Source organism: Gossypium hirsutum, chromosome A13 (genome assembly GCF_007990345.1).
Source record: "Gossypium hirsutum isolate 1008001.06 chromosome A13, Gossypium_hirsutum_v2.1, whole genome shotgun sequence".
In the NCBI taxonomy this organism is placed as follows: domain Eukaryota; kingdom Viridiplantae; phylum Streptophyta; class Magnoliopsida; order Malvales; family Malvaceae; genus Gossypium; species Gossypium hirsutum.
The window spans coordinates 71,438,644-71,454,159 of record NC_053436.1 but is presented as its reverse complement, the minus strand read 5'-3'; the positions used below and the strand labels follow the sequence as shown (position 1 = coordinate 71,454,159).

The 15,516-nt window shown below is 32.2% G+C and overlaps 1 protein-coding gene and 1 long non-coding RNA gene across 2 annotated transcripts; both read right to left on the bottom strand.

Moving 5' to 3' along the window:
- Positions 1–1,985: 1,985 nt before the first annotated feature.
- LOC121212442 (GDP-mannose 3,5-epimerase 2) lies at positions 1,986–5,020 on the bottom strand. Its single transcript, XM_041085128.1, has 7 exons — positions 4,790–5,020; positions 3,584–3,994; positions 3,409–3,502; positions 3,178–3,307; positions 2,966–3,098; positions 2,446–2,653; positions 1,986–2,352 (listed from the first exon to the last, which is right to left on the bottom strand). Exons 2-7 carry the CDS (start codon positions 3,991–3,993, stop codon positions 2,197–2,199), a joined length of 1,131 nt encoding a protein of 376 aa, XP_040941062.1. The 5' UTR covers position 3,994; positions 4,790–5,020; the 3' UTR covers positions 1,986–2,196.
- Positions 5,021–13,351: 8,331 nt separating this feature from the next.
- LOC107936905 (uncharacterized) lies at positions 13,352–14,669 on the bottom strand. Its single transcript, XR_001694511.2, has 2 exons — positions 13,991–14,669; positions 13,352–13,724 (listed from the first exon to the last, which is right to left on the bottom strand). It is a non-coding gene; the product is annotated as an uncharacterized lncRNA (long non-coding RNA).
- Positions 14,670–15,516: the final 847 nt, after the last annotated feature.

Here is a 15,516-nt window from a genome sequence, read left to right as displayed (position 1 = left end):
TTTTTGTATTTCTATATTTATTATTATATAGTAGTGTGTATTTCTATTATATACATATATATATTTATATATAGTATTATTGTTTACTTTACTTTAATATTATTCTTATTATCATTATATCCAACCCAATAATAATTCTTTCATAAAAGTAATATTCCGTATTTGGTAATTCGAGACAATCGTGCCCTAACTTATTGGGTTTCGATTTTTCTCCTTTAACCTAAATAACGGAATACTCTTTTAAATCGCGACATGAGTTTTGAAAAATGCTTATTCTCGGAGATACGAGGTGTTGTTCCCTAACTTACTGGGTATGGCATTTCGTTACCTCGAAATAAGATTTTTGCAAGTAAAGGCAATATTCGGTGTTTGGGAATTCGAGGAAACGTGCCCTAACTTACTGGGTTTCGATTTTCCTCGTTCACCTTAACTAACTGAATAACGTTTTGAAATACACTAATTTTTATATAAAAGGCAAGCTCGTTCTCGAAAATTCAAGATGTCGTGTCCTAACTTACTGGATGTGACATTTTATATTGTGAGACGAGAAGGTCCTTAACATTTGAGCATTTTCTTTACAAAGAGGGATCGTATTTTAAATTCTTTCAAGTTTTCAAATTTTCGACACTAAGACACTAATTAATCAACTAGGTACCAATTTTGGGCGTATCGAGGGTGCTAATCCTTCCTCGTGCGTAACCGACTCCCGAACTCATTTTTCTGAATTTCGTAGACCAAAATCGTTGTTTTAATAAAATTAAATCATTTATTAAAAATAACCACTTTTTGAGGTGACCCGATCACACCTCGTCAAAAAAGGATTGGTGGCGACTCCCGTTTTCATTCTTTTTTTTCAAAATCCAAGTCGACCCCGTTTTCATCCAAAAAATGGTGTCAACAAATAGCAATGATGGTACTATAATTTTAAAAGTGGAAAACACAAATTTGAATCAACTTTCAGTTTGTTTTTGTTAAGCTAGATAATAAGAGGCAAAAAGGAGTATTGAAAGGAACAGCACATGGTGGTTTGATGTTTGCGCCTCCACAAATGGTGGGGCTCAGATCAAGCCAATTGCTCAATGCTCTATCATTTTCTGAAAAAAAAAGGCAATGTTACCACATAAACGAGATAGCCTAGGGTTCAGTTTTTGTTGTGGAGTTGAGCTTTTTCAATATAGCCACGTCTGGTATAATCCTCGGCAAGATTTGAGCCACAGATTCTGATGGTTTAATGGAGCTATCAAGGTCACCATCTAGAATTAAAAGAGGTTTTCAAATCATTGACAATAAATACCAGCCCCAGATTTGACCCCAAAAGGTTGAAAAAGTTGCCAGGATGCCCTATCTTACGCCTACTTGAATGAGTGTTGGTTTGGTTTTTTTCTCTTTTAAGATGTAAAGTAATTTAACAGGTTGGTAAATTGAGGATTTTTTATTAAATGGTAGGTAGCAAACACATGATATTTAATGTACAAAGGGAAGTAGATAATGTTTTTATTTGGTAGAAGCAATTTTGAAAGGTGCAGGACAGTTCCAAATTATAAGGATTAGAATTTTTAGATAATTTTATATGAATTGTTTTCAATTTTTACCCATTTTTTAATAGCTTAGATGATTTGGAGCCTACATTAGTCCATTGAGAGTGATTCCATCTTCCATTACTTTGCTATTTTGTGAATTCATATTCTTGGTGCATTTTTTGTTGCAATTCTTCATTTAACACAAAAACTTCAATAAAAGTTTTGAGTAAAATGAAAAAGAATGATGATTCAGAATATTATGAGAGAATATCCTCACATGAAGGTGATGGTTTGGTAACAAATTCTATGAATTACAATAACCCATAGCAGGAACCATTCAAGGGACCACCAATGAATAATCCATCAGTTGGTATGAACAAAAGGAAAAGCAACATGCACTGGCATTTAGATAATAACAGATCAGTTTGGTATATACCCATCGGTTCATACGAAGGTGAGAAGACATTAGGAATCGAAATGGCATTTATTTAAGCCTTGCATATCATCTTACAACAGCAGCTTATCATGGAAAGCTAACTTCGAATACAATCCCCTTTAAACAACAGTACACACACTACAATACCAAAATTAAATACAAAACCTGAAACTGGTTGATGCATTTCCCCCATCTGCCAACAAAACTTGGCTTTAAAGCAACTACACGACCTTTACTTCTTCATTCTTTGCCATCGGCTGCACGAAGTGAGCCCAGCTGGACTGGTGCTTGAGTACCGACGACCTTGGATGACCCATAGACAGATAGGTCTATGCCTTGAGCCTTCTCTTTCTCAATTTGTTCCTTGATCCAGAAGTAAGTAATTCTCAGCCCATCCTACAAAGCAGAGTATAATAAATATTCGCCATAAGTGAACCACAACGTTTGCTCAAGTCATGATAATCGTGAGCAATAACGGAATTCAGTTACCTTCAACCTCATTGTAGGAGCCCAACCAAGTTTTTCTTTGATCAACGTATTGTCTGAATTACGACCACGGACACCCTCTGGGCCAGGAATATGATGGATTGGAAGATTTTTATCCTCAAAGCTAAGAACAATCTCTGCCATCTCATTCATGCTGACCATCTCATCACTTCCAATGTTCACAGGTTCGCGGAAATCTGACTTTGTCAATCTGAAGACATTAATTTAAAGAAGGTTAATCACTAAGAAGGTTCTTTCCACTATCAAAAATAGAATCGAGCCAAAATCCATCAGTTTTTCAGCTAAAACATCCCACGCTATAAACATTAGAAAATTGTGGCTAGAAACACATCATACAAATGACATATTCCTTTCTTATTTTTAGTATAAGCCAATCCATGCAGACCAAACATTTATTAAAACCGAAACATTCATGGCATGTTCCTTTGAGCTTTCCCTTAAAATTGTTGCCTAAAGTATGAGTTTTGGCTGGAGGTGATAAAAAAAGAATGCTAAATTTTACCTAAGTACACCTTCGACACATTCATCAATGAAGGTGAAAGATCGGGTCTGAAGACCGTCTCCCCACATCTCAAACTTGTCAATGGAAGTAATAGCTTTCCTGCAAAAGGCAGCTGGAGCCTTCTCCCTTCCACCTATAAAATGGATAGACGAATTTAGCATGTCCCGTAAGCAACAAAATACATAAGCACTAACAAAAAGTAATGAATTTACCTTTCCATGTTCCAAAAGGACCATAAATGTTGTGAAACCTTCCAATACGACACTCGATTCCAAAATCTTTGGTGTAGTGCTTGCACAACTCCTCGGTTGCAAGCTTTTCCAAGCCATAAGCATCTTGAGGCTAAAACCAAAATTTAAGAAGTGAAAAATCAGTAATTACATCATACTGATCAATCAAGCATAAGGTTACCAGATAGTTGTTAATGACCACGAGTCACTAACCTCAGCAGGCCAGGCATCGGATTCTTTCAGGCTCACATTAGTGTCCAACTGCTTAAATTCAGGGTAGATACAAGCACTCGAGGCATAGAAAAACCTAAACAAACCAAGATATCGAGTTTAAACCAACTATTGCAATGAATAAAAGGCAAACACATAATGCACCAACCCAACAAACCTCTTAACTCCACTAATCCTAGCAGCCTCAAGCATGTTGAAACTGATCATAGTGTTGTTGTACATAATGACAGAGTGGTTTGACTGAATGAAACCCATCCCACCCATATCGGCAGCGAGGTTGAAGACATGGTCCACTCCTTTGGAAACTTTCAAGCAATTCTCCATGACTCGAAGATCAACGAGGTGGAATTCATTACAAAACATATCTTCTGTCATGTGCTCGTTCTTCTTCCAGTCAGAAGCAATGATGTAATGGCCTTCACTCTTCAGACGTCGAGCAATGTGCGAAGCAATGAACCCGCCGGCACCAGTGATGGAAATCCGGAGTTTCTGAGATGGCCAGTAAGGCTCCCTCTCCAGAGCATCATAGGTGTAAGCACCATAGCTGGTTCCGTCAGTACTGCCCATCCTGCATATACTCCATTACTTACAACTTATATGCTTGAAACTTAAGAACTTGAAGCAAGAAATCAACAAGTTGAAAATGCTACAACTTTACAATTTTAAAAGAGTAAAGAATCTTCAAGTTTGGGGAGGCGGGGGATAAGTATATTAACGAAACCATAAATAAGTAATACTCCCCAAAGATAAAGATAAGTCTTTCTTTTTTTTTGGTGAATAAATCCAAGTGATAAAGTTTAAGAATACAAAAATTCAAGCTTTCATATAGCAGCGAAAGGCATATATGTATTCCTTTAGCTAGTAAAGTCAAACTGGATAAAGAAATTTATATTAGCAAACCATATAATTATAAATAAAAAAGTCCTAATTCAGAATAAAAGTGTAGCAAACAAATCACTGCAATCCTCCAAAGTTCAAAAAGGAAGAAAAAAAAAAGCACATCTTGACAAGCAAATATTTTCATTTTGGGGTAAAGCAATACACGGCTGCGATTAAATCATATAATTTTCTCAAATTCTAAATTCTGCGTAGAAGTGGAAAACCGAACACAAATGTTAAAAGAATACAAATGAAATTCTTTAGCTTCAAAGAATGGAAGTAGAGAATCCAAAAATGTGAAGCAGAGGGCGAATGAAAATGAAATTTAAAACAAACCAAGAAAAATTAAAAGCCATAAAATAATGACAATAACCATTTAGACACAATAAAGTATTGGGGGGGTGGGGGAACAAAAACTTCAAAACCAGAGCACTGAAGCAGTACATGGAAGAGAAAGCAAGGAAAACCCAAGAAAGAAATTTACCTGAAAAAGACTTAAAAGTTGAGAACTTTGACGAGAAAAAATAATGGAAGAAGGAAAGGAAGCAAATTCAGAAATAAAGATGAAAGGGTATGGATTGTGAAGCTTGTAATGCTCTGCTTTCTATATATAGATGGAGCCAGTAAGGTGGGAGAAAGTCACAAAAGCTACTATTTTTATTTATTTATTTATTTATTTTATGCTTAGCCTAGCTTTTTTTTTCTTTTTCAATATGTTTTAGAAAGATTTGGCGACAGAAATTTGATGTTTTTATTGGGTTTTTTTTTTTGAGAAATTAACAATGATGAAAGAGGGAATAATTTTTATATAATATATAAAATTAGTTTCTTTCCGTTAAAAATAAAAAATAAATTATTATTATTTAAATAAATTTATATATTTATATAGATTTTTAAAATTAAAATTAAAATTTTAAACAAAATTAAAATTAAATTATAGTGATAATTTTTAAAAAAATATAATGATAAAAATTTTAAATAGTAAGATAAATATTTATTTATCTTAATGATAATTAATTAATATTTATAATTATTATTTACTTTACCAAAACTATATTTTTTTCCTTAAGTAAATTTTTTAGTTAAAATTTCCAAAATTTATCTAACCCTTTTAAATTTGTTTAAAATCTTACATTTTATTTATTTAAAATTGTTAAAAAATAATTATTATTTAAAATTTTTATAACATTTTATAATTGTTTTATAATTGTGTATAAATTTTATAATGAATAACTTTAATCTATTTTATAAATTTTATAGTTCAAAATGTTATATTCTAAATATTAAGCCTTAATTCAGTTGATATCCGTATTGTTGGGAATATAGGAGAATATGGTTTCAAGTGCATTTGTTATCCTATTTAAGAGTTTGAATAAAATTATATTAAATAAATGATAAATAAGATTAGAAACAATTGAATATTTTTAAGATTTAACATATTAGCTGAATTTCTCTTACTTAAAATCATTTAAATGATCAAATAAGATATTTTAAATGCATTATTCTTTAATAAATATATAGGGATTTTACGTTGATTTTAAATTATTTGAAAAAATACACAAAAAAATTTATTTGATAAAGGTTAATAAAATTAAATGTATTTAATATATTGCATTAATAGTATAAAATTTATGTAGAAATTATAATATGAATTAAAAATAATTACTATGTCAGATAATATTATTAAATATTTTGAATATAATTTATTGACTTAAAAAATTGAAATATTAATAAAATATTTTTAAGATAAAAACATCAATATTTATCAAATTTTGTTAAAATAATGTTTGAAATTCATTTGATTAGGTAAAAATATAATATTTTGAATTTTTTTTAGATAATTAAACACTAATTTAAAATAATATTAATTTAAATTGAAAGAAATCACTACATAAGAATATATAATAATAATATGCCAACTATTTCACTATCATGAAAGAAATCACTACATAAGAATATAGCTGTTTAAAAAAAAATAATGAACATAAAATATACAAAAACTATTGTGTTATATATATAGCTGACCTTGACCTCGATAACTTCACATTATTCTTCACAAACCTTACGATGTATTCATAGATAACCTAATACGTACCTCTCGATGAAGCTAACAACACAGTAAATCTTGAGTTCATTTGCGGTTGGACATTTTCATTAAGACTACATATGTATAAATTATTTAAATTTTATAAGTTAATTATAATCTATTAAATTCAAAATTTTAAACTATTTTGTAGTAATTTTTATTTATATTATTTTTAAAAAATGTTGTTTCTTATGTTTTTTTTAAAATAGAAAATGAAATGTAAAAAATCGAGGGGCCCCACTTGAATAAATATAGGTATATACCTTATTATATTAAATATATAAGATATTAAAAAGAACTTTATGAAAATTTCAAATTCTAAACAAAGTAGCATATTTTCTGTTTGTCCTTTTATTTTAATATAAATTTATTTCTATAAAAAATTATGAATTTGTTAAATATACATAGATTGCTGGCCTATGTATATACTTGGAGAGAAATGTGACAATATTCTTCCTCTATAAATTTTTTTTTATATTTTAAATTATAAAAAAAACAAAAAAACCCATATAATTCCAAATTAAAGAAATGATTATTTCCCCTTTTTTTTAGGGAAAAACTTTTTTTATGGTAATAAATTTTCGCTTACTAGAATAGATTTAACTATCCAATATATGATATTACCTTATTATATTTCCTTTACAAAACAAGAATTATTCTCTCTAGTCTTTAGTCTCTTTACAACTTATTTATTATCATTATTATAGCAACAACAAAAAATGTGAGTTTAAGCATGTTTAAGTGTGTATATCCTTTTTTTTCCAACTCTTAGTCTGCCTCTTGGCATACTCTCGTCTACCTCTGGACACGTCCTTCGTTTTTTGGTTTTATTACGTTGATTTTTATATTTTTTTAGCATTTCACCATGAGGGTTTCTCTGGTTTTCTTTGAGTTGAGTATATTGGTAGGATAGTGATCAAATCAAATGGAGAGGGGCATAGAGAACTTGAGTATTGATGATGGAGAAGAAGATGGGTAGAGTGTTGCTGGTGAGGAAGAAACTCAGAAATCGGCCAATGATTTGTGTCTTGTGGGTTGTTGTTTGACTGTTAGTGTGGTATATTTCCCACCTATGAGGAATACTATGGCTAACATTTGGCATCCTCCTAGATGGGTACAAATTTCAGATCTGAGGGAAACACTATCCTTTCAAGTTTTTCCACGAGGTAGATATTGCTTGAGCGGAAAATGGAGCCCCATGGACTTTTAATAATCAATTTTTAATCATTTATTGGTTGAAGAAAGATTAGGATCAGATGCAGATCCCTTTAGTGTTTGCGAATTTCTAGGTCCAAGTACTTGATTTGCCATCAGATTTCTATTCTGAAGTGATGGCAAGGCAATTTGGAAACTTTATTGGAAAATTTATTGAATATGATACAGAACAAGGGAATAGGGGAATGAAGAATATCTTGAAGATTCAGGTGTAATTGGAAGTCTGAAATTCGCTAAAAAGGAAGAAGAAATTAATTTTATCACCATCAATGCATACATATGCTACTTTCTGAATATGAGAAATTAACTTTATTTTGTTTCATATGTGGTTTGCTAGGCCATAGTGATAGCTTTTGTCCTGTTTGATTCAACCATAAGGGAAAAGAAATGCAGTAAGGGTGGGATCGCTCTTTGTGTGCGCCACTGAGAAGGGCATCTGTTGACGATAGTATTTGGCTTCGAGAGGAAAGAGATGGTGGATTTTATGGGGAAAATATGGGAAAGCAAAATTTGAGGAGCAATCTTGGGGTAGATAAGAATAAAGATAATTGGCAGAAGATAAATCCTATTTTAGGATTTAATTTGGAGGGTTTATCTAGTCAACTGGAGTTTGGCAGAGAAGGAGTGGGTAGTGGGATAAGCTTAACGTCAATGGAACATGACTGTGAAGAAAACCCATTAGACAAAATGGAAGGAAAGAAGAGGCCTAGGTCTAAAAACATGAATTCCAAAGTTTCGAGTCCATTGAATCACATCAAAAATATTATTGAAGATGAAGATGTTCAAACTTGACAGATATCGGTGATTGCCTGTAGGCAAGCCGGTTAGACGCCATGAAGATGATCAGTTGGAACATTCGCAATTTAGGGAATCTGCAAACAGTGTATCAACTTCCACACATGTTGAAGATTAATCATCCCCAACTTGTCTTCTTTATAAAGAAAAAGCTTAATGCTGACAAGATAAAAAATGTAAGGATAAGATGCGGTTATCATGTGGAATTGATGTGCCGGTAGAAGGAACGCGAGAGGGAGGGTTAAGTTTGGGATGGAAAGTTGGTTGTTTAGTTACTATTCATAGTTTCTCAAAAAACCATGTTGACGTTGAGATTCATGAGAGTCAAAAGAGTCTAGTTTAGGGATGGACAAGATTTTATAGAGCCCTTACAGAAATAGAGCAGGGTCTTGGAATTTATTAAAAAACCTTAGAAGATCCCAGAATTTACCATGGCTTGTAAGTAGGGATTTTAATAAAATTTTATTTGCATATGAGAAGAGTAGGGGTATTCCGAAGGAGGAAGGTCTAATGGAAGAATTCAGAAAAGTTTTGGAAGAATGTTATTTACAAGATATTGGTTTTGCGGGTCCTTGGTTCACATGGGAACGAGGAAATCTACTGGAGACTAATATTTGAGAATGACTTGATCGAGGTGTTGCGAAGGTAGAATGGGCACAATTATTTCCTAATGTTTCTCTAAAACACTTGCCTCATTCTTTCTCTAATCACTGTCTGCAACTTATTCAAACTTATCAATGGGAGTTTAGGGAGAGGAAAAAACAATTTAGGTTTGAGGGGTGGTGGAGCATGGAAGATTCCTGCAAACCCGAAATAAAGAAACTGTGGGAGAATAGTTTGAAAGATTTAACTGACATATTAAGGACAGTAAGTACGAGATTAAAGAACTGGACTGAAAGGGTGAAATCTAAAAGAGGTGAACTAACTAAGAAACTTGGTAAAAGGCTGGAGGAGTTAGATAATGAGGAGAGAACTGATGAGATGTTTGTATCACCCCATACCCGGCCTATAAGTTAAGACCAAGTCTGGAGACTATATCAATTTCTTTTAGAATAAACCAACCTTTAACTACTTGAAATTCAATTATCGGAAATCATGTAATTAGTTAAATCAAACATAGAAATTAAGACTTTCAACACATAATCCAAAATAAACGTACAATAGCATAAGTTTATAAAAACAGTGAAATAACTAGAGAGGAAGGATCGAGCTCCTGCCATGCCGACCCACCTAAGTCTGTGGGTTACCTATAATCCAACAAACAGACTAAATGAGTTTATAACTTAATGTCTATATTAAATTCTCAATTAAACAATAATATAGCATATGTGATTTCAGTTTGTCTTTAGTAAGTAAATTCTCATAATCGAATACAGAAGCAAAAGTAGAGGATATCAGATACAATTATAGAATAGTTCAGATACAGATGCAGATTCCTACCCCCAACCACTACACACTGTCTTCGTCCATCCCTACACACCATATAGGGTATCAAGTAGCCATTCATCCCTATACACCATATAGTGACTATGTTTCACATTTCAGAATATTGCAGTCTAGCTGCCAGATCAGAATGTGATAACACACAAAGTCAAAGATATAAGTTTGGGCTTAGCCATTAAATTCAACAGATTATTAAACTGTCCACACTTCCTCCTTTTCATAATCCTGACCTAATGCAGATGCAGATATAACAAATTTCATGTTAACTATATATATAAAAATAATATATTATTCAGTAACAAACTGCCACATAACAGCCTTATTGTCTAATTCAGATCATACAGACCTTACAGTAGGCCTACGTTTGATTCGAACGGTGATTATGACCCTAATGTAAAATCCAAATTTTTTCCCACATGTTGTGTGGATTTACATGACCTAGCACGCGCCCATGTGGCTCAAAACAATGAGTTACATGGCCTTGTGCATAATTTGGAACATGCCCGTGTTACTTAAAACCTAGAATTTCTCTCACATGACTTGGACACACACCCATGTCCTTAGTCTGTGTGCCTCTAATATGAAAATAGTAAGTTACACGGCCTACCACAAGGGCTGACACATGACCATGTGGTGTCAACAACCATGTTTTTTGGCATACATAAATTATAAAAGTTCGGGTTTACGTTACACACTTGACACGATTTCAACGTAAAAGCAATCAAGATGAATCCAAAGCCTAAAAATGGCAATCCAAAGACCAATTACACAATTAATTTCAACGAAACACTAGAATTAACATGCAAAACCAAAACTTATATCACAAAGCTTTGACATAAAACCCCAACTCGAAATTCAACACTCACCTTGTACGAAATTGCGAAAAATGGAACTAGTGTGTTGGAGAAACGGTTCTCATAAGATCATCGCCTAAAAAGGAAGCCAATTGAACTCTTAAACATAAAATTCGAGCAAACCAAGAAAAAAACCAATTTCAACAAAAATGAAACAATAACAACCATCTAATGGAATTTCCACAACAAAAACGTATGTAGTTTACCTTTCAGTTGACAAACAACAGAATACACAACTTTCTTGAAAATAAAGCAGTAAAAAAAATTAATAATGGAACTTCATATGTTACGGACGAAGAAGAAAAATAAAAGAAAGAAAAAAATAAAAGGATTTCAACTAACAAGAAAAACAAGAAGAAATGAAGAAACGTTTTGGTCCTATTTTAAGAAAATAAAATAAAAATAACAATAAAAAACTCTGTCGAGTAGTAAAACCATATACGTTCCTCTTCGCTTACGTGGAGACTCAAAAACAAGAATAAAGAGTATATAGAAGCTTAACCATTAAACCAATAAGCTCGTTCTTAATAAAAATTAACACAAAAATAAACTTAAGTCAAGAGTTCAATAGTAGCGGTTGAACTAAAATAAACAGTAAAAATTCAAGAAGGAATACTCAAACCCCTAATCTTAAATACAAAAACAGAATAGTCACAGATACAAAGACTTAATTATATCAAAATTTAATAGACAACACTCAAATTTTGGGGGCGTTACAGTGTTAGCCAAATTGATCGATGTAAAGCTACATTTTAATCTAGATACGAAGAAATATGAGAGATATTAGGAACATAGAGCGAAGGCAAATTAGTTGAAAATAGGAGATTGGAACACCTCCTTTTTTCCATAATTTTTCTTCCTATAGGCGTCGCAAAAAAGGATAAATGGGCTACAAAATGAGGAGGGTTCGCTGGTTACTAAACATTTTGAGGTGGAGAATGTGGTGCAAAATTACTTCCTGGATCTCTTCTCGACTAAAAGTATTGGTAATATAGATAATTTATTATCAGGAGTCAAAATATGTGTAACTGATAGTGTATGAACGGGGATTTGATGGTCAAATACAAAGGTGAGAAAATATATGAAGCTTCAAAAACAATGGGTCTTACAAAAGCTTCGGGTGAGGTGAGGACGACTTTCATACTTTATTTTTTCAAAGGTTGGCATATAGTTGGGAAGAATATTTGTGCTTTATGTCTGGACAATCTGAATAGGGGTAAACCATTGGAAACGCTGAATAAGGCGAATATTGTCTTAATTCTAAAAATGGACAATCCTACCAATTTGAAAAATTTTAGACCAATTAGTCTTTGTACGATGTTGTATAAGATTATTGTGAAGATAGTGGCAAATATGTTACAAAAGATTATTGAGTCTTACATCGATAAAGCATCAAGTACTTTTATGTCCAGTAGACTCATTACAGATAATGTGCTCTTAGCTTATAAAGCATTATATGCTTTAAAAAAAAGAAACGGAAGGGGAGAAAGTGTTGCTTATCATTGAAATTGGAAATGAACAACGCTTATGATTACGTGAAATGGTATTTCATTGAGAAAATAATACTGAAAATGGATTTCGTAAGACTTTGGGTGAAGTTTATAATGTAGTGTTTAATTCAGTATCGTACTCTATCATTATTATGGTAAATTGGGTAAAAAATTTAAGCTCGAAAGGGGGTTGAGACAGGGAGATCCACTGAGTTCATACTTATTTTTATTTTGTAATGAGGATCTTTTAGCACTTATGAGACTTTCTTAACATGAGGGATTGGTGAAGAAGGCGAGAATTAGTCGAAGGGGGCCACAAATAACCCACTTAATGTTTGCAGACAATTGCATTTTATTTGGGAAAGCGACTACTACAAGAGCTAGTATTATAAAGCTCCTAAAGGAGTATGAAAAAAGCTCGGGGCAGTGTATTAATTTTTACAAATCTATGACTTTCTTTAGCACGAATGTGTCATATCTGGATAAGCAACTGGTTTCACAAATCTTTAATGTTAAGGTGTCTACGAAACTAGAAAAATATTTGGGGCTGCTAAATATAGTGAATGGTAGAAAATGACAGGCTTTTCAAGGACTGAAAGATAACATGAGATGGAAGATAAGTCGGTGGAGTATCCAGCATCTCTCACAATGAGGTAAGGAGTTTTTCATTAAATTTATTCTTCTAGTCATTCTTACATATTCCATGTTGTGCTTTCTATTACCAAATTCTTATGTGTGGAACTAGAAAATGTTATTGATAATTTGGATTTGCTTGCTAAACAAGGTTAGCGTTTGATTAATTATCCAAACTCATTGTTAGCGAAATCTTTAAAGGCAAACTATTTTCTGAATACAAACTTTCTAAAGCCGAGTTTAGGGAATTTACTTTCGTATAATTGAAAAAGTGTATGGGCTACAAAGGGTCTTTTTGCGTCTGGGATGTGTTGAAGAATTGGTACAGGGGTAGTAGTTTTTGTTAGAAATGATGTTTGGATTTTTAGGAATTCAAATTACAAAATTCAGCAACCTATTACCAATAAAAGTATACAAATTGTGGCCGATTTGATTGATCAAATTGCCAGGAAATGGAGAGAAAAAATTATTTGATCTACCTATGTCGATGGAGTATTCAATGCATACAAATTGTTGTTACAAAAAAATAATGAAGTAACTACAAATGGGGCCAATTGTTCCCATTCGACACTTTATAAAAAGTTATGGCTATTAGATCTGCCCACCAAGTTAGAATATTACAAATAACTATCAGCCTACTTTTGTTAATCTAAATTACAGAAGATTAATGGGAATGCTAGAATACTCTAGTGTGCGAACGAAATGGAAATAGTGGAACATGTGTTTCAGGATTGTCTAAAATTGAAGAAGATCTGGCAGCAATTGGGCATTAGGTGGCCAACGTCATCATCAGATATGTCTATTAAAGATTGGGTGAATAAGTCCTTTGAAAATGATTTTAAATACCTTTGTAGGATCTTTTGTTGTGCTTTGTGGACTATATGAACTGGGAGAAACCAATTACTGCATGAAGGCAAACATAAAACAACCTCAGAGGCGACAAATTTTATTAGGAATTATTTGGGAGAAATTGATGGAATCAATGAAAAACAACAATAAAGCAAGATGTGCAAGCACAATAGGAGGAACTTAATGACCAGATTGTTAAAATAAATTTTAGTGCAACGTTCTGTAAGCAAAATAATAAATCGTATTGTGCTCTAAAATTATCATCAAAGATGCAACTAAAAGGGTATTGTTTTTAAAAAGCTTATTGCATGATAACATACCTTCACCATTTGCGACTAAGGCACTAGCATGTTTACAGGCGGCTAAGATGGAGTTGCATCTCAGACTTACGATGGTGGAGATAGAAGAGGATGCCTTACGGTGATTCGAAAGTTGCAAACAAAAAGAATCGAAAGGTCAATAATAGGTGCTCACATCTTAAACGCCAGGGCTATTTGTGAAAGATACAAGCGAATGGTGTAGCACATTTACTGGCTGGAGAAGGGTTAAAAAGAAATGCAAAATCTTATTTGATGGGCGAGGTTCCTTTCTTTGCAAAAGAGGTAGTTGACGAGGATTATCGACAGATGGGTTAGGTTTTTACTGCAAAACGAACTCTAATCGGTTAAAAGTGGTGATAGATGACAATACTCACTTTGGGATAGCAAAACGAAAAACAGAAGAGACTTTGATCTAAGTTGTTTCACGATTTAGGCTTTAGTGTTGTGACAAGAGCGAAGGCAAGATAGTAAATACTAGGCGAATTTGAAGATTATTTTTCTTCTTTAAGATGAATCGACATGCATAAGAGCAGATATGCGATGGTTTTCCAAGAAACAAAAAAGGGATCTGAATAGACTTGGCTTTTTAGATACTTAGGGATAAGAATGTCTGCTTAGGTGGTTGGGTTCCTTATTTTCTTTACGTTTTTTTATTGTGTTGTTTAAGTTAGTTTTTTGCTTTTTTTTATGTTTGGGCTTTAAAGAACTGGGCCTTGTTTAGTTTTATTTATAATCCAATTATTGTTTTTTCAAGAAGAAGAAAGTGTGTATATATTTTGATTCGAAGATGGAGGGTTTATATCTTAGTCTAATATCTTCTGATTCTAAGATTGGGGATTTATATCATAGTTTAAGGTGGTGCTTAATAAATTGAAAAATTAAGTGTCGAAAATAAGTGTAAAAAAATAAGTATTGAAAGTTGAAGTACTGATAAGTTGTAAAATTTGTTTGATATATTACTTAAATTTAATTAGAAAATACAATTAGATTGTTTGATAAATATAAATGTTAAATTATAAAAAATATTTTTACATTTTATCCTTAATTTTTAAACATTTTAACTTATTGTAAATAAAAGTCAAATTTTAAATGTAAAGCTTTTATAGGATAATATAATATTAAAATAAAATTGAAGTAATTGAAAATATTCTCCATTAAGTTATAGGTAGCTCTTATTTACAGTGTTATTTAAACTAGATTGATTAGTTGGATCGGTTGGATCAAGAACATACTGGAGTACCGGTCCAAAGAGTGGCTTGAACCAAATAGTTTGGGAACCGATACAGACCAGCTTGAACTGGCTAAAAATCGGTTGAACTGGAATTTTTTAAATCTTTTTAATCGAACCGATTAGACCAATTAAACCAACAAATAGATGGCTCGATCGATTTGACCATTGGTCCGATTTAAAAAAATTACTTATTTACTTATCATATCCCACATTTTTTTATAAAATTGAATCTATAAGTTTATTTTTATTTGGATTATCAAATATGAGTAAAAAAATTAAATCATTAAAAAATTAA